We start from the raw sequence: 27,114 nt of genomic DNA, 5'->3' as shown, positions 1-27,114 counted from the left end.
TTCCAAGATTCCCACAGTCCCTGAACTGACCACTAAACTTCCCTTCTCACTTCCAGTTCCGGGTCACCAGCTCAACGAGTTCAAGATCCAACTCCAGTTTTACTCCCTCAATTAACCTGTTAAACTTTTACCATGCTCTGAGTGGTTTCTCTGCATGTGGGTCAGATTCGAAAAAACCCATCATGACATTTGAAAGCTAAGTTTGTGTTAGAAGATGCTAGAAATAAGTTGAGGCTGTTGATAAGGGTCTCCATTAAAGGTGTATTCCGCTAAAAGTTGTCCAATTCCTCCAATGACCGCTGCAAACTTATATGCACTTCAGTACGTTTTACCTTGATAATCTAAAGGGCCGTTTTTGAGCTAAATAAAATCAGTCCAAGGCCAAAAAACCTAAATAACCTTTTCAGAGTACTGTAAAAGACAACATTACAATATTCTCATAAAATGTGTGTTTTTAAAAATAAGTTTAGCTCTAGTCTAATATTATAGATATCAGAAAAGACATTAAACCTTAAAAATGGGTATACGTTTTCTTCATTATATATATCTATATACACATTTATTTATCCAAATTTAAAAAACCAAGACTGAGATATGGAAAAAGGTTCTTGCACAGCCTTTCTATTAATCCTAAAGGCTCAGGAATGAAAAGGATTGAAAAACCCCTGATTTAATCCTTGTTTTATACCAGTCACCAGTCAGATTTAGATTTCATTTTAAAGTTTTCTTCTTAAGCTTTAGAGCTTTACAAGGTAGGCTCCTTTCTATGTTATTTGAATTTTTCTTCCATTTCCTTTTTTAGTCTAAAGTAATTAAATGAAAATCTTTTCTGCTTTAGGAGGTGAAAAGAAACCATCTTTCTAAGCTGTCTTTATTGAATGCACAGGCCCTATTTTAACTTTAGACTCATCAACACCTTTATTAAGCTGTGAAATCTTTCTTTTATTTTAAGGAGCTTTAATTCAAAGGTGTTTTGCTAATTCTTTACTGGAAAACATGAATCCATTTATGAAACCACCTTTTACTGCAGTTACAGCTTCTGGGATGGGTTTCTACCAGGGTTACCCAACTAAGTTTGAAATAATTTTTTATAATAGTCAGCTGTATTTGCTATTGCACTTTATTTCAAATTACCTTAATGTATGAAGTTGTTAAGATTTGTTTGGAAGTGGGGATTACTTAACCCTTTCATGTCAATATCTCACTGAATATAAACATTTTATTTTCTTCCGACTATAATCCCTTTTTGTAACCCTGACACTTATGAGTTTCTTAATGACATAACAGCATTTTACAACAGGTTTTTTAGTACCTATTGCATTAATTATAAACATATTTGCACATCGTGTGGTGGGTGTGTTGATGAGAAGAATGTAAAGTGAAAAACTATCTTTTCATAAAGCATACATTTTTTTACTTAACTGCCCTTCCCTTTTGAGTACTTACTTGTTCAAAAAGAGTCATGGCAAATTTCTGGTGAGGGATGCAGTGTTTGGCTGTGCAGATGTCCTCCCTGCTCTCTGCGCTGATGTGGAAGTGGATACGCATCAGCAGATTCTCCTGAAAAACATGCAACACAGAAACGTTTACACATACGAGCTGAGTGGTTTTATGGATATAGCTGCGCGGTACATGTATGCGTGTGTGGCCTTGTGTGCGTGTGGGTTTGATTGCTCCTCTCTGCTGGTGCTCTTGTTAATCTGACCGTCGGAGCAGCATCTATATTTCATAAGAAGCCGACCGATTCCCTGACTGAACACATTTACTACCAATCGATCAGACAACACCTTTTGGAAGCCCACATAAAACATACACACACATTCTCATTTTGGTATATGTAGTGAGGACCGTATGTTGACTCGCATTGATTTTCAGTCATTTTCAACCCTTTCTATGCCATAACCATGACAACAACTCTAAACCTAATTACCAGACCATGCCCAACCATAATTTAACTTAAACTCAATTAAACTAGTCCAAAACCTAAGATTTAACAAAAAAGGACATGAGAAAAACCAAAATGCCTTCACTTCGGTACAAATGCTCCTCAGTTTGAAGACCATTAAAGGAGGGAAAACAAAAGAAATTCACAGAGACGCATCACAAGAGGTTAAAATATGTTCCAGCTCTAAAAATGACATAAAAGCTACATTATCTTTGGACCTGCTCCACATAGAACTAAATGCACCAGTACTTTTTTTTTTAAATGGGTCAGTACATTTTTTTATCCACTTAAACAAAAAAAAGCAAAGAGCTAATTTTTTTTTTAATTCAACATAAATTTACCAACGAAACAAAAAACTGTTTCATACCTCTAAAACATTTCGTAACTGATTTCACATGTTGCAACTTAGAAAATATAGTGGATTTTTGCAAAGTCTGAAAAGACCTACCCTGTCCACTTACAAAAAAAAAAAGGCACATTCACAACCCTGTACCCGCTCTGGAGAGGGAACGTCTATTAAACGCGTGCGAGAGCATGCACAAGCTCATTTCTCTTCGTGCACGCTCTGTTTAGAAGTTGCTGTTTGCAGACAAGCTTACTTTCCGAAAGAAGATTTGCAATTTCTCCACTATGTGAGACTCACCACTGAGCAGGAGGAGAATAAATGTGAGAGAGAAACAAAGACCAGGCTAATTAGTAGATTGGGAGCAGGTGTGAACAGAGGCAGGAAGGGAGCTAGGGAAAAGGAGACTGACACAAAAGGGCAAAGAGGAAATATCTAAGAACTCAAACACAATCAAAAATACCTAGAACACAAGAATGAAAAATGAGACCAATGAGAAATCGGAGGGAAAACAAAACCAAAACCATGACAGTGGGCTTACGAGTAGCCTGAGCAAAATAAATAAAATCAAAGAAGTGTCCTACCATGAAGCTGATCCCAGTACAAATCTTTCCCTATCTATGTAGGGGCAGTGATAGCCATGCCAGTCCAGGAACTGACTGCAGTTCTACTATAAGGTGCCTTGGTCAAGGTCAATGACCGGCGTACCTGACATGTAACAACCATACCATGCATATTGCTTTAGGTTAATAGACTATATTAATTAAGCTTTGCATACTTCCAAAAACATATTTTCTTTTTTTACAACTAGATTACTGCCTAATGTTGTTGGACAATTATTTAATATGGACAGAGACAGAAATGCTGAATTGAATTTTACACTATTGATCCCAATACACTCAAGCATCATGTTTTATTCATGCGACATGACTGGGTTCTTGACAAAATATAATGAATTACTTTACATGTGAACCAAGTGGAAAACGCTTCCGCATGGTGCCAGCATCCAGACTAAGATAAGACAAAGATTGGAAGCAGCTAAAATTTGTTCTTTCTAATGATTACTTTTGTCCTTGACTTTTCTAAGAAAAATAACTGGTCATAAAGTGAGATATATCTGCAGTCTTATACAATCAGCTGCATGTGTGTGTGTGTGTGAAGCAATGTCACTGCTGCAGACTCACAAAACATTCAGCAGCGTCGTCCATGATGCCCAGCTGAAACCGCTGTTTGTCTTGGAAAGTCTTGGCCAGAGCGTTCCGCAGTGCGTCCGACGGCAGAACATGCTCGCTGCTGAACTGGAACTGAGCAAAGATGCTCTGCAAATGCACACAAATATAAAGAATCCATCAATTTTTCATCAGCTGCAGCAAACGTAAACTACAGGTGCTGGTCATAAAATTAGAATATCATGAAAAAGTAGATTGATTTCAGTAATTCAATTTAAAAAGTGAAACTTGTATATTATATTCATACATTACATACAAACTCATATATTTCAGATGTTTATTTTGTTTAATTTTGATGATTACAAATGACAACAAATGAAAATCACAAATTCATCATATCAGAAAATTAGAATATTACTGAAGACCAATAAAAACAAAGGATTTATAGAAATGTTGGCCAACTGAAAAGTATGAACATGAAAAGTAAGAGCATGTACAGCACTCAGTATTTAGTTGGGCCTCCTTTGGCCTGTATTACTGCAGCAATGCGGCGTGGCATGGAGTCGATCAGTCTGTGGCACTGCTCAGGTGTTATGATAGCCCAGGTTGCTCTAATAGTGGCTTTTAGCTCTTCTGAATTGTTGGGTCTGGTGTATTGCATCTTCTTCTTCACAATACCCCATAGATTTTCTATGGGGTTAAGGTCAGGAGAGTTTGCTGGCCAATTAAGAACAGGGATACCATGGTCCTTCAACCAGGTACTGGTAGCTTTGGCACTGTGTGCAGGTGCCAAGTCCTGTTGGAAAATGAAATCTGCATCTCCAAAAAGTTGGTCAGCTGCAGGAAGCATGAAGTGCTCTAAAACTTCCTGGTATGTGGCTGCGTTGACCCTGGACCTCAGAAAACACAATGGACCAACACCAGCAGATGACATGGCACCCCAAACCATCACTGACTGTGGAAACTTTACACTGGACTTCAAGCAACGTGGATGAAGTGCCTCTCTTCTTTTCCTCCAGACTCTGGGACCTTGATTTCCAAAGGAAATGCAAAATTTACTTTCATCAGAGAACATGACTTTGGACCACTCACCAGCAGTCCAGTCCTGTTTCTCTTTAGCCCAGGCAAGACGCTTCTGACGCTGTCTGTGGTTCAAGAGTGGCTTGACACAAGGAATGCGACAGCAGAAACCCATGTCTTTCATACGTCTGTGTGTGGTGGTTCTTGAAGCACTCACTCCAGCTGCAGTCCACTCTTTGTGAATCTCCCCCACATTTTTGAATGGGTTTTGTTTCACAATCCTCTCCAGGGTGCGGTTATCTCTTTTGCTTGTACACTTTTTTCGACCACATCTTTTCCTTCCCTTCGCCTCTCTATTAATGTGCTTGGACACTGAGCTCTGTGAACAGCCAGCCTCTTTAGCGATGACCTTTTGTGTCTTGCCCTCCTTGTGCAAGGTGTCGATGGTCGTCTTTTGGACAACTGTCAAGTCAGCAGTCTTCCCCATGATTGTGTAGCCTATAGAACTAGACTGAAAGACCATTTAAAGGCTTTTGCAGGTGGTTTGAGTTAATTAGCTGATTAGAGTGTGGCACCAGGGGCCATCAATTTTGAACCTTTTCACAATATTCTAATTTTCTGATATGATGAATTTGAGATTTTCATTTGTTGTCATTTGTAATCATCAAAATTAAACAAAATAAACATCTGAAATATATGAGTTTGTATGTAATGTATGAATATAATATACAAGTTTCACTTTTTAAATGGAATTACTGAAATCAATCTACTTTTTCATGATATTCTAATTTTATGACCAGCACCTGTATTTTGCAATAGTGCTCCTGAAACACCTCTGCATTGTTGGAGCTGGAGGAAAGAAAAAAAAAAAAGAAACAGAAATAAAGCAGTATATCGTTGAACACATCCGCCTGGATCATCAGGTTATTTTAAACGACCCATAAAAAACAGAAGCAGGGGAACGTGTGAATTTATCCAGGACTAAAGTGCTGCAGGTCACTCTCTGATAGAGCTAAAAACAAATAGCACTATCCCAAGGCCTCAATATCAGAACATATCAATAATAGATGACATTTGCGGTGCATTTGTCTGGAAATAAAAAAACAACATAAAGAGTGGTTTTTAGCAGTAAAATTGAGACTATAGCTGGGAGGGGGCTAGAAGAAGGGGATAGGCCATTGAGTGCAGCAACTGATGTAAAGAATATCCTGCAAAGACAGAATTATTCAGTCAGTTTGCAGCCAACTTTCAGGTCTTCCTGTGGGAAACTCTCCTTGATGATTATCTAAAGGGATATAAGCTGTGCAAAAACAGGTTATTTCTAACCTGTTTGTGTGTTCTTTGGTCGTCATGTTGTTTGTTCATTAATATTCTCTAGCAAATCTTGGAGACTTTTGTAGAACTGAGAACTTATACTGAGATTAAATTACTCACAGGTGGAGTCTGTTCGTGAAGTAGGATTTTTAAAACAGATGCAGACCACATTCCTCACATGTATGTGTAAAAAAAAACAAACAAAAAACATTTCACCTCTATTGTAAAATCTGAAAAAATCTGAAAAATAACATTCAGGTTTGTGGTTGAATCCAAAAGATTCATTGTAAAACTACAATCTTATATATGGAGAATATAAGAGAAAGCAGCCGGAGAAGCTGATCAGGAAGGCCAGCTCTGCAAAAAGAAAAAAAAGAAAAAGAAAATGCAGTTAGGGGGTCTCTTTTCTTTGGCTGATGGAGGAGAACAATCCTTGAGGTATAGGAAATTCAATATTTTCTCTGTATGATTTGCTCATTATCAATTGTTCTGTTATATTTGATTGGAATAAATTCTGTTAAACCTTAAAATGTTTTTTTTCCTTTTTGCATTACATGGAGGTTACTCCCCATTAGAATACAAATCAGATCAAACATTCTGATGACAAAAATGCACAAATTCATGAGTGGAAGAAAATGCAAACGATTTTTTCAAATCTGAAACTACTTCGGTGCCAGTTTTTGCACTTATACTACAAAGAAGGCATTGGTTGAATGCCAGAGGATGGAAAGAGATTCTATGTACATGCAAACATAGTTAGAAACATTAACATATTTATTTATCGAGAAGAACTGAATGAAAACCAATCAAGTTTGACTGACTTATAATTAATAGAATATAATAATTCTAATTTAGAGAAAACAATCTAGGCTAATTAGATTGAAATAACTGAAAACCAACTGGATGAAGTTCAAGTGGACAGAGAAGGACTGATATGAATCAAATACGTTGGACTGAACTACATTGAACAGAATCAAGCTGCACTAAAATTGATTTAATTCAATTGAATTTGGCTGCACTGAATCTAATCAAAGAGAATCTAACTCAATTTGATTAACTGGATTTAACTGAATGAGAGTCAGATCAAAGCTACCGGACTGAATCCAATCAATTTGACTTGGACTGAACCATGTTTTTCCTGTTTACAGCTCATCATCGGACATTTTAAACTCACACTTTAAACTAAAAACTGGTCAGTCTTAGACTGACTTTGCTGCTGACCTTGACTCATTTATGTTTTTTTAGACAGTTTGCACCGGTTCAGCTGTTATAACCCTGCAAGTGAATTGAGGCAAAGGATGATTAGATGGAAATAAAACTGTGGAGTATTTTAAATTAGTAAATTATGCATGCTTTCTGTGAGTGTGCCATTGTAATTATCATAATAGTTTTACGCTGCTTTAGACGATGAAAAAGAGAGCTAAATTTACAAAAGAAGATAACTGTGGTGTGTTGTAGCTGACAAAGAAAAAAGAGAAGTCACGTCTAACACTGGTACTATATATACATATATATATATATATATATATATATGTATATATATATATATATATATATATATATATATATATATATATATATAGAGGGATTATTTATACGCGTTACATGCCGGTGAGTAGATAAATGACGAGAAAAAATGGCCCAAAATTCACTGGCTGGACACTCATTCCCACTTGTGCAAAGTGCAATAGGCATTTCCACTACGAATGTGCAAAAGTAAAAAGAAAGGCTAAAGAATGGTATTGTGATCAGTGCAAAAAACAGAAAAACTAGAAAAAATGCACTCTGAAACATAGAGTTGTAACTGTACCTGTGCTTACCATTCAAAGTATGCACTAAGGTTCTCAGTGTGCATCTTATGACAAGAATGTTTAATATTGTTATTTTTATTATTGGTTACATGCACAAGAATAAATATATTTCAATGTTTCCTTGACTCTTGAATACTTTATTAATATTTACACAGGGTTTACACACGTATCAGCTGATTGAATTGTTTTATTTTCAATGGCAAAACACAAAGCAAAATATCTGCATATTTCATTTAAGATTTTGAAATATATCATACAACAGAGGAATGAGGAAAAATCTCAATATTCAAAAGCAAACTGGATACAACACACATTTTGAACCAAAACTGCTGCAAAATGTTTTAAACCACAGCTTTTGAATGTTCAATGAGCTTATGCAGTGAAAATACTTAGGCAATCATTTCTTTCAAAAAATAATATTCAATGACATTTAAACCTCAATTCATAGATGTTAACAACATTAAGGCCTTAATTTTGGCACAATTCAATTAAGGGCTTTTAATTTATTTTCTAGGGACTATGCATTTGCAAATGTTTGTCACTGCTGCACAAACAATTACAATGTCATCTAACAGGTCCGCCTGTGATAAAGGGATAACAGTAGTAAGAATTCGGAAAGTTTTCCATCTCCCTATTATTCTTTCAATGTGTATTTTGACATTGGACAAACGCCTCGATGTTTCCACCTCTTGAGCAGACAACTGCTTTTTACCTTTGGTAAAGTGAGGGATCCTCAGGGTAGCACCACGCAAGGCAAGCTCATCTCTAATGGTAAAACCACGATCTGCTAGTATCTCATCATTTACTTGTAGAAGGTCATAAAATCCAGACTCGGCTGTAAGTTGTTTATCAGAAACACGCCCACCCCAACCTGCAGACAGAAATGTAATTGCTCCTGCAGGTGACATGCCAACCAAATACTTAACCGTGTTATGGCTCTTATAATTTGAATATGTTTGGGCTCTGGCTGTTAAATTTGTTGGTCTGTTAATAAAAATTTCTGTGCAGTCAATAATGCACCTGCAACGCTGGTATTTAGGTTTGAAACATTTTTGCATATTCTTTAATATAGCATGCTTACTTGGCCACTTGATTAAAGGTTTCAAAATCTGAGACATAATAGGCAGCCAACTTCTTTAGATTTTAGAGATGTCACATTCGTTAACATTAAATCTGAATGCAATATCCTTGTTGGTGAGTCCTAATCTGAGTTTCATGAGTACAGCCAAAAGATGATCCTCTAGGGTCAGAGAGCCACGGATGACCTCAACACTGTCCTTAATCGTCTGCAGGACCCAATTAAAGAGGGCACTGGTTAGACCTGTGAAAAACAGCACCTGTGCTGCTTTACACTGCAGTGACGCAAAAGAGAACTGTGCAGTCCTGAGCATTTCTTTTAATTGTTCATTCTCTGTTTTCAGTTTGTTGATGTCCTCACGCAGGTTATCACACTCTGTATGAAGTTGGCTGTACTTCAGCTGGAGGTCATCATGGACAGTCTTTGGGACCATACCTTCTGAAAAATAAATACAAATTTTACATTCTTATCTTTACAAAAAACAAATGGTTACATTCTGGGTGATCAGTCACACTGTGGGCAAATACCTGTTCGCAACAGATATGAACATTACTAACTGATTAATCACACTAGTACGGAAGAGGATAAGGGCCACTGGAAAAAAAAAAGTTAACTGTTTTGTTTTTTTTTTTTTTCCGTATAGTATGGGAAAAAAGTCAGAATTCTGAGAATAAAGTCAGAATTCTGAGAATAAAGTCAGAATTCTGAGAAAAAAGTCAGAATTCTGTGATTAAAGTCAGAATTCTAACTTTAATCTCAGAATTCTGACTTTGTTCCCATGTTAAACTGAAATAAAATTTAAAAATTTAAAAAATAATTAATATGTTAACATTTAGGAACACACAGATCTACGTCCCTTTATAAAAATCCAAATGAGTTTGCAGGCCGTCTTGGTCAGGTTAGTAATAAGGTTTCATACCATTATATAGATCAGCACCAGCCTCTATTCCACACTCAGTTGGAGAGATGGAAGAGGGTGTACACTGATGTCCATCTTCTGGACACCTGCTGGGGGTTGCATCCCTTCTTCTTTTTCTCTTATATCTGAAACACACAGGAGAGAACAATCATTTAGTGCAAAAAAACCCCAAAAAAACAAAACAGTTCCACAGGTGTTATCTCCTAAATTCAAGTCCATGCAAATCACATGCTAAGTCATCCCAACTCTCCATATGAGATGTCTAATAAAAACTACATGCTCTGACCTTTAACCGGGGTAACCTATATAGCTACAATATATCAATATTTTTTCTTTGCACTTCCAGTCATACTATGTGGAGTCATGCTTGTAATCAGACAACAATCAAGCACACAGATGTGATACTTACCGCTCCAGTTTTGCAACACCGTCTTTGCCGGGCTGGATTGAGTATGGAAAGATAGACGGGACAAAGTCTGGGCTGTCAATGTCGTCTGATGCCTCTCCTGTACAAATAATGTATTGACGCAATCATCATCATCATCATCATCATCATCATCATCAACCTTTATTACAGACACTAGTCAATCAATTGAAAAGACAGCACACACAGAGAAGTTTAGACCAGACAACCTGATGATGTTAATGATAAAACTTATGGCTGACCCGATGAGTTGCAACTTGATAAGATCGAATCAAGGTACATTAGCTTGTATGCTAGTTATGCTCCAATGTGTTTTGTACGATTCATTAATCCCGTTTATATATGTAATACTTAATAATTGTATGTAAAACCATTGTTTGTAAAACCAGCGATGCCGTTTAGCTTTTTTATAGATAAGACTTACCTGATATAAAGTGATCGCTGCAGATTGATGCATTTTTAATCATCTGCTCGTTCCAATCGCTTCTTCTGATGGCTTGCAACCAAAGACGTCTCTTGTTTGCCTTGAAAGGGGTGCGAGTTGATGGGATTCGGTAAAACTTGCGCGTTTTATTGTTTTTATCAAAACGGTTCGTGCAACCGACAGCACAACAAGACATGTTAGCGGCTCTTTCTGCAGGCGACATGCGCATTGGTGCCGGAAGTGACGTAGAGTGACGTTGCCTGATAATCCCTCTATATATATATATATATTAGGGCTGCAACAACGAATCGATAAAATAGATAAAAATCGACTTTTAAAAGCGTTGGCAACGAATTTAATCATCGATTAGTTGTGTCGCGCGATTAATGCGTCATCCGCCACCGCCGTCATCCGGGGGAAGAAAAAAAAAATATGGCGGAGCGAGTCAGCGCCGCAGTTGCAGTGTTGCCAACTCAGCGACTTTTCAGACCCCTCCAGCGACTATTTTTCAAAAAAGCGACTAGCAACAAATCTGGCGACTTTTTACGGTGTCACTGGCGGCTCTTGCCTGCCGTGGGGCGCCTCCCCCATCCCAACGCCTTTCTCCCTCTCCCACAGGAATCCCTCTCAGCGCAGCAGTCAGAGTCAGAGCAGCAGGATTTTAGTGAGGAGTTTACCCTCAGCGTCCAGACTGCAAATGAAGCGCGCATGCGCCGGGATTGATGGCGCAAATTGATCACAATAATTAAAATAGCCTGCGCTTTGTAAAGTGAAAAAAGTCGTAACATGCAACTTTCGTAAAAACAAATGAACATGGCACGGAAGCACCACTGTTATGACGCAGCACCTGAAAAGAAAACACGTTGGAGCCTTCAATGGCAGTGAAGAGAGCTGATCAGCAGGATGAGTAACCATGTTTGTTTCATTTTAAAGAGGGGAAACGTAAGTTAGTTTCTCAGGTAGCTCATCTGATGCTTTCCTTACCTTGTTAGTAGGTTACAGACAGTGATAAGGTTGGCTACTTATTTTACTTTTAATTTCATTTAAATTTGTTTAAGCAGCGTTTATATTTTCTTTATAAATAAATTAACTTGCAAATTATGAGGGCAAGGCTTTTAAAGTTTAAATCTTCTGGCAAAGATAAAGAAAAGAAGATCCTGCAATTTATGGAAGTAAAGCAGAACAAAATCCAGCAAGATCAGTAATATGTCAATTAATTATCTGCCACATTCCCATGTAAATTGGAGTCTTTGGAGGATGTGTTTTTTTACCACCCCTAGTTCTCTCATTTTTATTCCAAATACAATTTATAATTTGAATCACAGGGCTATTTTTATCTCTATGGTTCAGTATTTTCTCAAGCAGCAACTTTAACTGCTATACTTTCCTGTCTTAAAAGGCAGAACTCTTCTAGTCTAAAAAAAACTAATTTGTTGAAATGGGGGGGGGGGCTATTGTTTGAACCCCTTAGGGGCTTTAAAAAACAAAAATGCCTGTCTCTTTTTGCGCTTTATGAAACAAAGTAGCCTATATTTTGTGGATGTACAGCTACATTTCTCATGTAAGTTTGCATAGTTTTTACACAAACATTTATTTTTCATATTGCACCAGTACAGTTAATGAGCAACCTGTACTTGTGTGCTTGTTTGTTCTGTCTAAAATGTTTATTTTGGAATAAAGAGGTTAATATAAAAAAAATTTTTTGTCCGATTCATCGATTAATCGAAAAAATAATCGGCCGATTCATCGATTTTTAAAATAACCGTTAGTTGCAGCCCTAATATATATATATATATATTATAATGACTAAGACTAAACAAGCCTAGGCCTCTGACAGGAATAAACCTAAATTGGCTTAACATATCCAAACAGTGGTCAGTCCTCTGCTGGTTTTCCTTCACAGCGGTGCTTTCAGTTGCCGATGAGATGGCTGGACTGCAAAACAGCAGGTCCTCTCTGTATCCTGAGGACTTTCAAAAACACCACATCAAGGAAAGAATATTCACACAGTCACACTTCGTCAGCACTGATGTGTCATCTGTTTCTGTCCTCAGTGGGTCCAATTAAGTATGAAAAACATAGGCCTTCTATAAAACATGAATACATAGCTAAATAAAATCAATTAAGGAGCTAATTGTAAAAACGTTTATTTAAACACGATGTATCTTTGTATTCAAATCATCTTTTTCTTATTCTTTAAAAGGAAAAAAGCATTATTTTTGACAGTGTGCTACACATTTGTAAAAATCCTGCTTTTAAAAGGGTTACTGCATCAAATTTTTGCTATGTGATGTAATTTAGGAGAAAGGATGTCAGCAGCACCACCCTGGGAAGCTGTAGTTCAGTTAGGGACTGACATAAACTAAATAATTCTGTTAAGATGGGAAATTAAAATAAATCATTATTCATTTTATTCCGATTTTTTTGTGTGCAATCTCTCATTATAAAAAAAAAAAGAAAATGCAAAAGAGATTCAATTTGGGTAAAGATTTTTTTTAAGTGTTTTGCTCAAAAACGTATTGACGGCGACCATGGTAACCATTATATGTAAGAGGAAGGAGAAGGGCTTCTGGCCTCCAAGGAACCTTTCTCTCTTCCCGCTATTTCCTCTGTCTTTGTTAAAGACGGAAAAAAATCCTTTACCTCACAGGACAGCTCCATCGCAACACTGTGATCAATCTTCTCGTCATGTTTGACCCCTCAATCCCTCTACAACTTCCACGATGCTTTGGGTTCACATCGCCTTTTAGACTTTTCATCCTTTCCTCTGCTGACAAACTATAAAGCTCTCAATGCTATTTTCCAGGTGGACTTGGCACCTGCAAACACAGCCAAAGGGACCAAAATCTACTGATGACCAGGCGGAACATCCCTATGTACTTGTTAAATGGTAATTGTACCGGACAAAGGTAGACATGATTTCAGATGACATTACGGGAGCAGTTTACCAAAATGGCTGCGATCATAATGATGTGAAAATGTTCTCAAACAATAGGCTTCATCAGGGCCGAGTGATGGCAACGGCAAAGGTAATGCAGTCTTGCTGCTGACGGAGAGGAGTGTGTATGTGTGTGAACGGTGGAGTGAGAGAGGAAAAAGGAAAAGTGAGAGCAATATTGTGTGTGTGTGTGATATGGTGTCTGTGCTGACTGCAGCATTGCGCCAAGGAGAATGGAGGGGGAATAGACCCTACAGAGAGGGAGGAGTGCAGGAAGAGAGGGGGCGGAGTGAGTGAGTAAAAGAGGTGTGTTAAAGTGTGTGCGCGCATGTTTGAGTGTGAAAACAGAAACAATCAGCAACCGCTCCCATGTTCATTCATCTTTCTCCATTCTTTCCTCCCATTTTCATTTCTTTCTTCTTTGCCCTTTCTTCTTTGTGATTATTGCAGTGTGTGCTCGGGTATCTGCATCCAATTGTGTGCATGTGTGTAAGTGTGAAAGTGTTTTGCAGCTGAGAGAGATAAATTGTTGCAGTGATTTTCTTGAGGGATTGCCACTGGCGTCCTCCGAACTTATCTCCACTACGAAAGCACAATGCAGTCTTTATCTACCACAAATAGACCAAAAGTAAAGTAAAACAGACCCAGGATTTTTCTTCTACATGATTAAAGAAGTTGTTTTGAAATTTAACACTCCATTGAAGCTAATTTTGTGGATGTCTGGCTCGGTTATTTGGAGGCTTTAATCAACTCAAGCAGACTGTAGGGAGCAGTGTTACAGCTGATACCTGGGAGGACAGTTAATGAAAACCGACAGGAAAATACAGAAGAAACCCTTGGTTTTTATACCCACAGCTGCACACTGTCCTGTATGCGTGCGGCCAAAGCGGGAGGATCCAAAGGTGCGTGGCTGGAGTGCAAAGTGAGATATATGCGTGTGTGTTTCTTATTTCAACGCCCCAGCGTGGGCAGTGCTGGCTCAGCGCTTTCAGCCGGGCCAATTAATTACAGCAGGCGCTGGAGACGGAGCGGCATGAGGAGCACACACTTCCAGGATGAGACACATGTATAATGGCACTGATGCAACAAATGGCCCGAGCTGAGCTGCTTTAAGCCTGTTCATTACGAGAGCGTCAGGAGGTTATAGTTCTTTATCTTCTGGAGTCCTGAGATGCAACAGAGAGCTAGGCTGCCGTATCACTGTGCAAAATCCTTTATAATCAGCTCACAAAGAAACAGAGTTTTTTTTTTTTTTTACAGTACATGAAGAACTACTGATATTATTTTCAGATTACACATACATAGATAAATTCATTCCATGGGAAAAGAAGGGAATAACTTAGGGTTAGAATTTGGATTCACTCGATGATAGCATACTAAGCCTACTGACACAATCTGATGCTATTCTATAAGACTGATAACCACTAATAATGACCCTTTAATGGGATGATAACATCCGAACAGACTGGAAACAGCCACATAGTATTTTCTGTGTAATAGAAAACAGAATCAAACTGAGGAAAAACCCAATGAAATGATGAACAGGTCCTGTCTATTAGAACAACGTTTTTAGACTTCACCTCCGATCAAACGATTTCACCTAAATAGAATATAATGTTATCATGGTCAAAACAACCTATGGTAGGTCATTTTCAGATGTATTAGTTTGACAGAATAGGTATTTCTAAAATTTGAAAAACAAAAAGTTTCCCTTGTCAATATAACCACTTGAAACAAAATGATATTTTTCGCTATCAAAGCAAAAAATGTGCAAAGCTAAAATGTGTAAACATTTCTTGGTATATACAACTTAATTCTTTGTAGCACACTTTTGTTTTTTCACTTTTTGATTTTCAGTTTCTGCTGCAAAAGATGTAATTTGGAAAAGGTTTTTTAATTCTGTCTAGGAGTGTGATTTTGACCAGGAAAAAATCTTATTTTAGTGGAAATGGAATAACAGAGAGGAGAGCGCTCTTAATAAATGTAAATACAGTGCACTGCATATAAACATACGCAATCTACTCCATATCCCTCTCTTTAGCAGCTGTGGCGCTGTTGCTCTGTGTTTTAAACACATTCTCCAATTTCTTTTGTTTTTCAATTTATGCATTAATATCTCTAGTTCTATTTGTTTGAAATAGGCACTTCCTGTTTCCTGTTGTCATGATAACTCGTCACATCTGGGCTCCACTGATACTGACTTTTCCTACTTGTTACGCATGTGCTCAACTCTAAGTAAATGTACTAAAAGTTGATTAAACTAACTCACAGTGGCCTTTATGTAACTGAAAATTAAGAGTTTCCAACTTCATGCTGGATCAATTCAGAGTTGAAGATATGAGTCTGAGTTTGTTAAGCTTGTGAAATGTGAGCTTTGTGAAATGGACCCCATTACAGGGAGGTTTAAAATGGTAGAGACTGTAGTTAAAATTTGAATATTCTAGAGGAAAATATCAGGCCAGGGGTTCTTTGTACCAATACAACTATATTTGGAAAAGGTACATGTTTTAATCACTGAACTAGAGTAGAGCAGTAAAAAAGCATTTCGCTACAGCTTAAACAGACGAGCTGAAACATAAGAAAAAATTATATTTATTTGAAGCTTTCAAGATTATGAGAAAGCAAGAAACTCCATCATTGGTTTGGCAGGGAGTGGCTTTACACTAAAAACTGCACTTAGTCAGCTTTTTTCTATATCCTCTCAAACTTGTTTAGCATTATACCAAACATTAACCTGGTTTGTTTCAAAATGTGTTTTAAGGTGGAAAGTAATTGTTTTAAGTGTTTTCAGTTGTTAATATATTAAACATTATTGTAGAGATTAGAGACCACAATTTTAAAATATGTCAAGCCTCCATTCCCTGTGTGTTATGATCCTTGAGCAGTTAGGCTTAAATTCTCTTAGTTTGTGTTTTGTCCCTGCCAACCAACCCCCACCCCACCCCCGGAATTCTCATCTGTTTTTATTGTTAATCACAGGCCTCTAACTTTTTTCTATCTGTGTTTATTATTCAAGTCTTCCTGTTTCTCCATTTTGCAGGGTGTAGAATGATTGGTGGCTTCATGCTTTGCCATGGCAGGCCCCAATAAAAACAGATGTTTCTAGCATATTGATGTAACACAAAGTCCATAAACTTTTGAAGACCCTAGTCGGAGTGAAATTATGATATAAAAAGAAGTTGATGCCCGTTTACAGAAAATACCAGGCGGCACATTCCCCAGAGCAGAGGAGAAGCAAAGCAATTGATTTGTTGTACCCAGATTACACTGAATGAAGTTAAAAATGAGGACAACATTGTAAGTCAGGGAAATTGTGAAAATGCTCTTCAAAATTAATATATTAACTGAGGAAGAACTTATTGCCTATTTAGAAGATACATCTCTAAAACGGAGGACATTAAAACAGATAACTTTGATTCACCAAAATACTTTTGCAAGTTTTCCAACACCTTCAGCAACTGTTGGATGAATGCCACATTACAGAGTTTTCTGAACCTGAGCAATCCAAGAATGTTTATGGCCCAGTATCCTGATGAGGTTTTTGCTGGTTTCTTGGAAGCTCTCTTTTGTGCCAACCTACTCCGTAGAGCTATGAAACACCCAGGGACATATTTTCCCCACAGAAAAAAATGTCACAAGTTCTCATATAAATTTTTAAAAGCTTATTTCCAACAATTCTTGTATAACATCTTTCTTGCATTCTATTTTGAAGTTGTCAAATAATCCACTTTGTATTAACACTGTCAATGCAAGGATGTCAAAGTAATTCACTTTTATTCCGTAAAGTTGGTTCCATCATCACCCAATCAAAAGCAGTGGGGAACGACAGTATCATTTCTCTTTTTAACAGTTGGTTTGCTAAGAGACCCCAAGAATGCAGTTATATTTATATCACAGCACTAAAAGGGCAACGACAAAAAACCAAAAACCCTGGTGAAAAATGTAAAAAACTATTTGTTCTGGCTTTTTTTTTTTTTTTTTTTTTTTTTTTTTTTTTTTTTTTTACAAAAAACATGTTTTAAACTATGACATAGTAAAAAAAAAAAGAAGAAGAAGAAGAAAAGAAATCAAATAGTGATAACAATAAATAAAAATAAAAATGATGCTTTTAAATAGAGAAAATATTACAAAATAAAATGTAAAAAAATATTTTCTGACAAAAAAAATTAAAAATTAACATTCTGGGGTTTTTTTTGTTGTTGTTTTTACTTTAAATGATCTTGATAAATAAATAGAAAAAAATATGATCATATATTAAACACAAAAAAGAGTAAGACTATCAGCAGCTTGAAGCTCTCCAACCACTTTAAAAACTTTTGAATGAATTCTGCAATGTAGAGCCTTCTGGACCTGAATATTGACAAATATTCTTAGCTTAGTATCCTGACAGGAGTTTTAGAGCTCTATCTGCAACTACATTTTACGCTGGTCTTCTCCAAACAGCCATGCGCCTTCCAGGGACATATTTTTCCTTAGAAGAAATCTACCAATTTCTCACAAAAAAACTACAATAATTCTACCAAGAAAAAGAAAAAAATGAATTTAGATGATAAAAACAAATAACTCTCATACAATGGATACTGTTTTTAAGTAAAGAGATAAAATATATATATATATCTATATACATATAGATAGATATATTTATTTAATGGCGGGCTGTTATCAACATTAAAGTGCTGCGTTATCACCCAACTCTTAAATTTTTGCTAAATTAGTAATGTTACAGATCTAAGGTTATGTGAAAGGTAGATCTAATGTTATTTATTTATTTATTTAAATAAGACGTCCATGGCTGATCTCCATTTATGTGTGTACCTGCTAAGGTCTGGGGTTTCAAGGAGACAGAAGTAGATATATAAAACGAAAATAGAAGCCCTGACCTATAAATACTTTCTATATTAGAAAAGGTAACAGTAAAGTAGCTCAATAGGTGGTTCGGTCTTAGAGAGAGTTAAGCCTACAAGATTTTAGCCAGTCTTTATGTCAAAGCGAAAGCACATAGTTAGTTGAAGTACAACCTGAGTCCATAGCTATGTCTGAGAGAGAAATAGGACTAAACACTGAAAAGCAGGCCCAACTCTAACATATCAACTCTATCAGAGAACAGGTGCAGTCCATTGGAAACGGGTTCAGATGAGACCAATATTAAAAAAGGAACACAAAGGAATCAGATTATGGAACAGAATAGAGGCGGGACCTGATCTTCATTGTGCTAGATGGTATTCAGATCTAGTGTGATCGCTCATATTACAATGACTGAGCAAAACTCGCCCAGATGAGTCAGCTTAAAGGCATTCCCTGTTTCAATGACCTCGGTAAGATCAAACCTGAGCCTCAAGCAGAAATACATAAAAAGATAACTAATTTAATGAGCAGGAAAAGTTTCTTGTTTTTATAAACAGACTGGATAGATTTTTGACTTGCTTAAAACAACCCAAAGCCTTTTCAGTGAGCATTATCTAAACAGAAGGAGTTCATTAGGCTGGAATTAAAAACAGGATTAAGGTTAAAAAAAAGCAAACATAGTTGTGGGTGGAGGGCATCTACTCTCTGTTAAAGACTAGATTTTAATGACCTCTAATGATTCTTAATAACTCTAGAATATAATATATTGGCATAATGGAAGAATGTAAATGTTTTCTTTCCCCTTAATACATTTCAGTACCTTTATGTAAACAAAGAAGTTAAAGAAGAACTAAATATGGAGGGGCAAAAATAATCTACCTGAGCCAGTTTTCTGTGGTGATCTGTTCATTCTAAGCTTCACATCTATTTCTTTTTTGATGACTAAGAGCTGGCCTTTAAGTTAATATATTTCTTCCTTTGAAAAGTTGAACTCACAAAAAGTGCAAAACAAATTAATTTTTTGAAAGTGAACTGACCAAAGTATACAGAAAAAACATATACAGTAGGGTGGACAATAATAAAGGTTTTGGTACCTTTAGAGCACAGAAGATACATGAGTCCTCCATGCACTTGTGAGTGGTCAGCTGACGAAAGCTTCTCCTGAAGATGTCAAGATGCCACAAAACCTGAAGGATAAAGACACACATTCATTTCTCAGCCAGCAATCTAACTGGAAGCTTTAAGACAAATCCTTCTCATTGTAAAAGCAAAATGTACCACTTTCTTTATGTTGCATGGGTTTGGAATTACCCCATGATGTAATGGGTTCAGTTGGATTTGCTCCTTTACCGTTATAAACTTTCCTGCAGCTTGATCTTCTGCTCAGGAGGGTATTGCAGCAGTTATTAATAAAACCTTAACCCTTTAAAGCCAAACGTATCATATTTGATACATGAGTTTTTGAGACTTCAGCGTCATCAGTGTTATGTTTATATTCGGACACATGTAGGGAACTGAAACTGTATAAAAGATTATACAGAATTGCCTTATGTATCAAATTTGACGCAAAAAATGATCTAAACTAACTTAAGTTCAATGACATTCTGATTTTGAGAAAATTTGAATGTTCTTTCAATTATTTCATGGTCCAGGCTTTAAAGGGTTAAATGTTTATATAGAAGTAGAGATGCATTCAAGCAGACAAAGTACTATGAAACATAAGTGCCTCCTTGTCAAAGAAAATTATATAAGTTTATAAAATAATATGTTTTTGAATTTTGCCAACTAAGGGAACTAACTAACCTGGCTCCTTATGTAAACCTTTCTGTGTTAAATGTTCGATCAACAGTGATTAATAACATTTTCCAAGCGAAATCCAGGCCTGATTACTGCCTGACCTTTAGAACTAAGAATATTAAGAAAAGTTAAGTTCAAGAATGTGGAGCACACAAGAAAGTCCAGTAATTCAGAAGGTTTGGTAAAAACCACAACAAACCATCCTTCCAATAATGGTGATTATCTGACAAGCTGTGTATCTAATGAGATAAAACATTAAGAAAACTAAAAAAATTAGAGTAGTGATGCTGGCCACCATGACAGTCGGGCATTTCTACGACTTACTGAGGGAAAAAATGAAATAATAACAAGATACATGATGACAATATGAGGTCTTAAATGTGATTTCAGACCTCTCCTTGAACTAGGTTAATCGGAGCGTCTTTGGATCCTAAAGATGATTATTCAAACCTCCCTGAAACGGAGACGTTTGAATAATCATGTTTAAAAGGAAAATTCTTCACTATATGCAGTATTTACATAAACCTCTTTGCACAGATTAATCTCTTTTCAGGTATTTTTTTTTTTGGTGCTCTTTAAAAACACAAGTATGACTAAATTAACGCTGATTACAGACGTTTCACTTGTATCCTAACAGCAGTCATGTTGAAATAACACCACCGAAATCTGCTGTTAACACTTTTTCCTATCCTGCCAGCTATGCTGATGTTTTTAAAAGCAAGTGTTAGATGGGTCTAAATGTAAATATACCGTATTTTCACGACTATAAGGCGCACATAAACGTCTTTTTTTCCCCTCAAAATGTGCGGTGCGCCCTTTGGTGCGGTGCGCCCTATGTGTGTTGCAACTGCGACTTTTGAGACCACCTCATTGAGGAGATGATGAAAGAGTGGCTGAATGTAAGGAGACCAGGTGTTTTTTTTTTTCCACTCATCACCACACCATCGCTGCGTGCCCATCTCACAGCTGATGTGAAAAACATGGTGAAACAAATTAATGCTGTGCTCGCTGTGAACCGGACGCGGCAGGTGCAGCAGAAGCAGCGAGTTTACATGCAAAGTCAACGGTTGACGAGCGTATAGATGCAGCAAAAGGTCCCGCAGGCGTTTTGAGCAGCAGGCGCAGCGAGTCGGGAGCGCGCCGCCAACGCGCTGCTGCTGCTCCAGATGGAAAAAATTGAAGTTTTGCTGCTGGACGCGCCGCATTACCGAATCAGAGAAGCTGATCTGGGAGCTGACAGCGAGACAGACACATCGCTCTGATGACATATGATTTTAAAGCAAATGAAAAAGGCTGGATGGATGAGGAGATGATGAAAGCGTGGCTGAGGGAGGTGTAGCCTATGTGAGGAGACCAGGTGTTTTTTTTTCCACGCATCACCATCGCTTTTAATATGTGACTCCATGCGTGCCCATCTCACAGCTGATGTGAAAAACATGGTGAAAAAAAATAAACGCTGTGCTCGCCGTTATCTCGGGGGTCTGACAAAGGAACTTCCACCGCTCGACATCGGTGTGAACCAGCCGTTCAAAGTAAGGCTGCGAGTGGCGTGGGAGCGATGGATGACAGACTGAGACCACAGTTTCACGATAAGTGGAAGGCAGCGCCGGGCAAGTTACGCCACCTTTAGCGGATGGATTGTTGATGCTGGGACTAACGTGTCTGCTGGCTCGGTTGTTCAAGCTTTTGCAAAAGCCGGCATTATTTCTGAGGAGCTGCGCTGCACGGAAAGTGACTGACAGCGAAGAAGGGGAAATTGGCATGTCTGATTTAGTGCAGCTGTTTAATTCAGAAACAGAGGATGATGACTTTGATGGGTTTGATTAATACTTTGTAATAAATACATGAATAAAGCACAATCATACTCAGTTTTGCTCCCGCTCTATTTTTCTACCTGAAAACTTAATTCAACAGCAGCCTCTGGACGGGTCTCCTCCTCTTCACCGCGGTGGCTGGCAGGTGTTTTTTCATCTAAATAATCTAAATCTTGCAGCTATATTTGCTGTGATCAGTGGGAATAAAGTAGTTTTAATATGTTTTTAAGTGAGAAAGTCCACCTGAAAACTTAATAATTGCAGTCAGTTCATCCAGATTATCTATTTCTGTCGGAGGCGCTCAGACCCCCACATACCAGCGGTGCGCCGACAGTAGAAATCCCTTCATCAGCAGCCTCTAGGCTGGGCAGCCTCCAGGTTCATGCAGTGGCTGGCAGGTGTTTTTCATCTAAATAATTTAAACTGCAGGCACCAGGATACCAGTAATAAAAGCGAACATTTTCTGTCGGCAGGTTTCAGGATTTTAAGTTAATTTAGGAGTGATTTAGGAGTGAAAATACGGTAACTTATCAAATATATATTTAGTCCTAAGTATGTCATCGTTTGATGTAACCCCTTTCGGAATTTCATACTCAGACCAGAGGTGTGGAAAATACACTGGTTTGCTGCATCATGACCATTTTCTTCAGTTTGAATCTATTTATTTAAACATTTTATTTATTTATATTAAAGCATCAACCTGCCATCTGGGAAATTGGTTTGAATGCTTCATGAGTTGGCCCCAATTACTAGTCAAATTATTCAGACAGTTACCCTGACTGTTGGCTCTGCAAGATCTGTTCACATAATGTCGCATTTTATAGTGCATGTGCTCCGCTTTACTGCAAAGCCTGGTGGTACTAGGAGAAGCATGTGCAAAAAATGAAGAAAACCGATGATCAATGCAGAGGTCAGACCCAAACAGCTGGAAAACAGCTGCTTTTTAGATTTTTTTTTTTTTTTTTTTTTTTGTCTTTTTGTTTTGTTTTTTGCATCCAGAGTTTTGTTCTACTATGAGAAATACTACTAAGTACAGAGAACGTAATGTTATATATATTCCATATATTCCAATAATGGCTAGCCAGTTCATTGATAAAATAAATGATTCCCATTTTCAGTTTATGAAGATTACTTTTTTGGAAAAAGTGTTGGAAAATATGTTGTGAAGCATTGTTTTAGAAGCATTTTTACAACTTCATTTTATTTGCCCTTTTATTTGAGCCTAAGTCTAAAAGGGGAGGACTGAATAAAAGCTGTGTTTTAAAAGTAATGAATGAATTTTACACTTTTATTGTGAAACCTAAGGTAGAAAAAAATCAATTAATTTCATCTGGTAGGAAAAGAAATCAGAGATTAAATGTTTGACCCATGTTAACCAGCCCTAATTGTAATATAGGAAAATCTTTGGTTTTGGCATACAGCAAAGATAGAATTGGGTCCAACACATCCTACTCTCCTGCAGAGGCAGTATAAATGCTCTCATTGACTATGATGGATGCATATTTAATGGTACGTTTGCACCGGAGCCGAGCTGCAAGCACTGTAAATTGTGGGTGAGCAATAAAGCAAGCATCAGTGCAAGTTTAAAGCATCCACCTTTAGGGTGTACCTAAGGCGATGTGACGTGCTTTTGTAGTAAGGTTTTTTTTTTTTTTTTATGTGTTTTATATGACTTATATTGTGATCAAAGCAGTTGATGTGAAAGCATTAACCTTTTTTGGCATCATCTTTTCACATAATTAAAACAAAAAGGTCATATACATCAGTCTGAAATGGGTATAAAGTTAGTTTTCCACACCATTACTGTCTGTGACTTTATCTGCAAAAAGTATTTTCCAACAGACATGTATATGTCTCACTTGTAAGAGAGTGAATGAAAAGGTTATGCATGTGCAAATTCTTCCATTTAGGTCATGACAACCACAAACAAGCTTAAATCAGAGGCAAATGTAAAACGTTTTGACACCTTCCAAATAAGACCTTGTAAATTTTGACTCCTGGACAGAAAAACACTTCTAGTAAAATGGGGCAAACGTCCAGTTGCCTACGATGTAGACCTGCTTGAAGGCAAAAGTGTAGGAGCATGGTTTCAACCAGCTGGCAGGCAGTGCTACTCTCACATAACTGCTTTCTCTGATATCCAAGACTCTTACACCCTAACATAAGCAGCAGTAGGTTATTCGCAGTTTTACTACCTCAATTTTTTTAACTTTAATATGAAATAAATTTTTTATTTTAACCATTGTAGAAAAAGACTTAGCTGGCATGAGTCAGATTATGTTTTAAAAGGTGTGCTACGCAAGTTTTAAAATATTTATTTTCTTTCCCATATACATACCATACAATACAATTGCCTAAAATGTAAAAGGAGCTTTCCTCTATTTGCCGCAGTTGCCGCTATAGGCTCCATTAGTCACTTCATGAGGGAATGATTCAGGACGAATTCTCTGGGCAAGAACAGGGTCTGGGTGCAGACTTGCACTGCCTGCACAGCGGGGTCCCCTGCACTATCAGGACTGGAAGTTTATTCTAAGCCTTCAGGAAAAGCGCAAAGCACATATATGCTGCGAGATTTTATTAGAAGAAGACATACAAACAACATTATGTGTCTTTTACAGATGCATGTTCAATGTGAATCTTGCCGGCAGTGAAACGCTGCATGTCATGCTGTGAAATCTGCTGTTAAAGCTACAGTGTGTAATAATTACAGGGATATACAGTCAGAAATGTAATATATCATACATAACTATGTTATTTTATCATCATCTACGAGCTCAGCCTCTTAACCTTAATATTTGCATTGCCTTAGAATTCGTTATTTATAATTACATAGGAGCGGGTCTTGCAGCCATGGAGGCAGACATCTTTGCGCTACGGCAGCGCAAAGCCAACAAACTAGCGATTGCGAGATCGCCAAAATGTCACAACGATGTAGAAAAAATAACGGGTATATTTATTATCTTAAGTCTACATGAAATCTATACCCTACACAGACTAATGAAATACTATCTGTAAAATTATCTATGTAAACAAACCTCATCACTTGAGAAGGTAGGTGCCCACCTGGAGGAGAAGAACACCCACGTGCGGATGCTGTTCCTGGACTTCAGTTCAGCGTTTAACACCATCATCCCACAGCACCTGGTGGGAAAGCTGGAACATCTGGGCTTCAACACACCCCTTCGAAACTGGCTGCTGGACTTCCTCACCAACAGACCTCAGTCAGTCCGGGTCGGTCAGAACACCTCTGATGTCATCACCCTCAGCACGGGCTCCCCTCAGGGCTGCGTCCTGAGCCCCCTGCTGTTCACCCTGATGACATATGACTGCGTCCCCAGGTTCACCACCAATCACATCGTGAAGTTTGCGGACGACACCACGGTGGTGGGCCTCATCAGGGACGACAACGACCGGGACTACAGAGAGGAGGTGGAGCAGCTGGTGGACTGGTGCAGTGAAAACAGTCTGATCCTGAACGTGGAGAAGACGAAGGAGATCATCGTCGACTTCAGGAAAAACCGCCCCCACCATGCTCCACTGCTCATCAACAGCTCAGCTGTGGAGGTGGTCAGCAGCACAAAGTTCCTGGGGGTGCACATCACGGACAACCTCACCTGGACTGTAAACACTTCATCTCTAGTGAAGAGGGCACAGAAGCGCTTGTACTTTCTGCGGAGGATGAGGAGAGCCCGCCTGCCCCCGCCCATCCTCACAACCTTCTACAGAAGCACCATAGAGAGCATTCTGACCAGCTGTCTCTCTCTGTGGTGTGGAGGCTGCAGAGCTTCTGACTGGAAGAATGTGAGGAGGGTGGTGAGGACAGCGGAAGGAATCATTGGGGCTCCTCTTCCCTCCATTAAGGACATTTCATCACAGCGCTGTGTGTCCCGAGCCCGTAATATCATCAAAGACCCCTCACACCCCCACCATGGACTGTTCTCCCTGCTGCCCTCTGGAAAGAGGTTCCGCAGCATCCGCTGCAGATCCACCAGGTTGTGCAACAGCTTCTTCCCCACTGCCATCAGACTGTTGAACCTTTGATCCACAATCCGAACTCTGCACCTATTGCACATTATCGGGCATCAAATGCTGCTGAACTTTTAACTTTTAGCCCTTTAAATTGTTCATCTCATTGTATTTTTCAATAACGCATTTTTTGCACAAATGCCATTTTGCACTGAACCACTGCAACTTGCACACTGTCTCTTATCCTCTGCACTGTTCACACTTTGACCACTGCTGCACTTTTTGTATTTTTCTATAACTCGTGCCATTTGAAATATCAATGCAACGTTCATAAGCTGTATGTAACGCAATTTCGTTCTGTATGCACCCTGTGCATACAAAATGACAAATAAAGAAGTCTAAGTCTAAGTCTAAGGTGATGCGGATGTCGTGGAAGACATTTTGTCCCGTAACGCTCGCCGTGCTGTTGGGGGGGAGAAGCGGTGGGGGGGAGATTTTCATGTTGCAGCAGTCTGCAGTCTGACCGCTAGATGTCGCTAAAAGTTACACACTGTAGCTTTAAGACAATTAAATAAAACAGACATTTAAAAGTCTACCGTTTCTCCGGTATCGTGGGAAAAAAACAGAAGTTATTACCTATTTTAATCGTGTATCCAGGTATTCAGTAAATCACTGTTAGTACACAAACACCCTCCATTGGCAAATCTATGTGGTCCAACAGCAAAAGTATGAACATAGCACAAAAAATACTAAAAAAAAGGATATGTAATACTTGCAAACCCACATAAGATATGTTTTATAAAATAACAGAGTAATTTTTTTATTTATTTTGTTGCATTTTTTTTTCTTTTTAACCTTATTTAACCTTAAGACCCAATAAATAAACACAGGAACATAAAATGCTTCCGGTATACTAGCTTTTATTTTAGAAAGGCTTCAAATCAACTTTGCTTTTATTGTGAAAGTCTTCAAATAAACCTCAGGTTCTGACAGGGTGTAGACCTCACACTGCAGGTCTGCAGCAAAGGTTCCTGACAGTGCAGATCTGCAGCTAGACTTTCTTGAAATATGTTGATTTGTTGTACTTCATCATAATGTGGAGAAACATTAACTAATAGTTGTTTTGATGAAATTACATACATCTTTTATATATAAATATATTATATATAGTGATGTAAATGACTGATGACTGAGATCTTAGCATAAAACTTACTTTAAATGGAGAATATAACATTGTATTATATTCATTATTTGTACCTTCAAAGGAAAAAAGGTGTTTAGAAATGGCGACAAATAAATCTAATCCT

The 27,114-nt window shown here is 37.8% G+C and overlaps 2 protein-coding genes across 2 annotated transcripts in view; both read right to left on the bottom strand.

The window, feature by feature from the left end:
- LOC119781915 (inactive ubiquitin carboxyl-terminal hydrolase 54-like) overlaps positions 1–19,417 on the bottom strand; it is a gene marked incomplete at its 5' end in the record, with an annotated part of 77,228 nt that extends 57,811 nt beyond the window's left edge. The window contains 3 exons of the mRNA XM_038282558.1: positions 1,447–1,560; positions 3,473–3,607; positions 19,325–19,417. Of these exons, the coding sequence (XP_038138486.1) occupies positions 1,447–1,560; positions 3,473–3,607; positions 19,325–19,417 (342 nt within the window). The remainder of the gene's footprint in view (positions 1–1,446; positions 1,561–3,472; positions 3,608–19,324) is intronic.
- Positions 8,988–10,709, bottom strand: LOC119781916 (THAP domain-containing protein 1 A-like). The gene is made up of 3 exons (XM_038282559.1): positions 10,448–10,709; positions 10,009–10,105; positions 8,988–9,118 (listed from the first exon to the last, which is right to left on the bottom strand). The coding sequence occupies exons 1-3, from the start codon at positions 10,674–10,676 to the stop codon at positions 9,091–9,093; spliced, it is 354 nt and encodes a 117-aa protein (XP_038138487.1). The 5' UTR covers positions 10,677–10,709; the 3' UTR covers positions 8,988–9,090.
- Positions 19,418–27,114: the final 7,697 nt, after the last annotated feature.

Source organism: Cyprinodon tularosa, unplaced genomic scaffold (genome assembly GCF_016077235.1).
Source record: "Cyprinodon tularosa strain WSP-4 unplaced genomic scaffold, ASM1607723v1 ctg185, whole genome shotgun sequence".
Classification (NCBI taxonomy): Eukaryota; Metazoa; Chordata; class Actinopteri; order Cyprinodontiformes; family Cyprinodontidae; genus Cyprinodon; species Cyprinodon tularosa.
The sequence above is the reverse complement of the archived record's forward strand: the minus strand, read 5'-3'. Positions and strand labels throughout refer to the sequence as shown.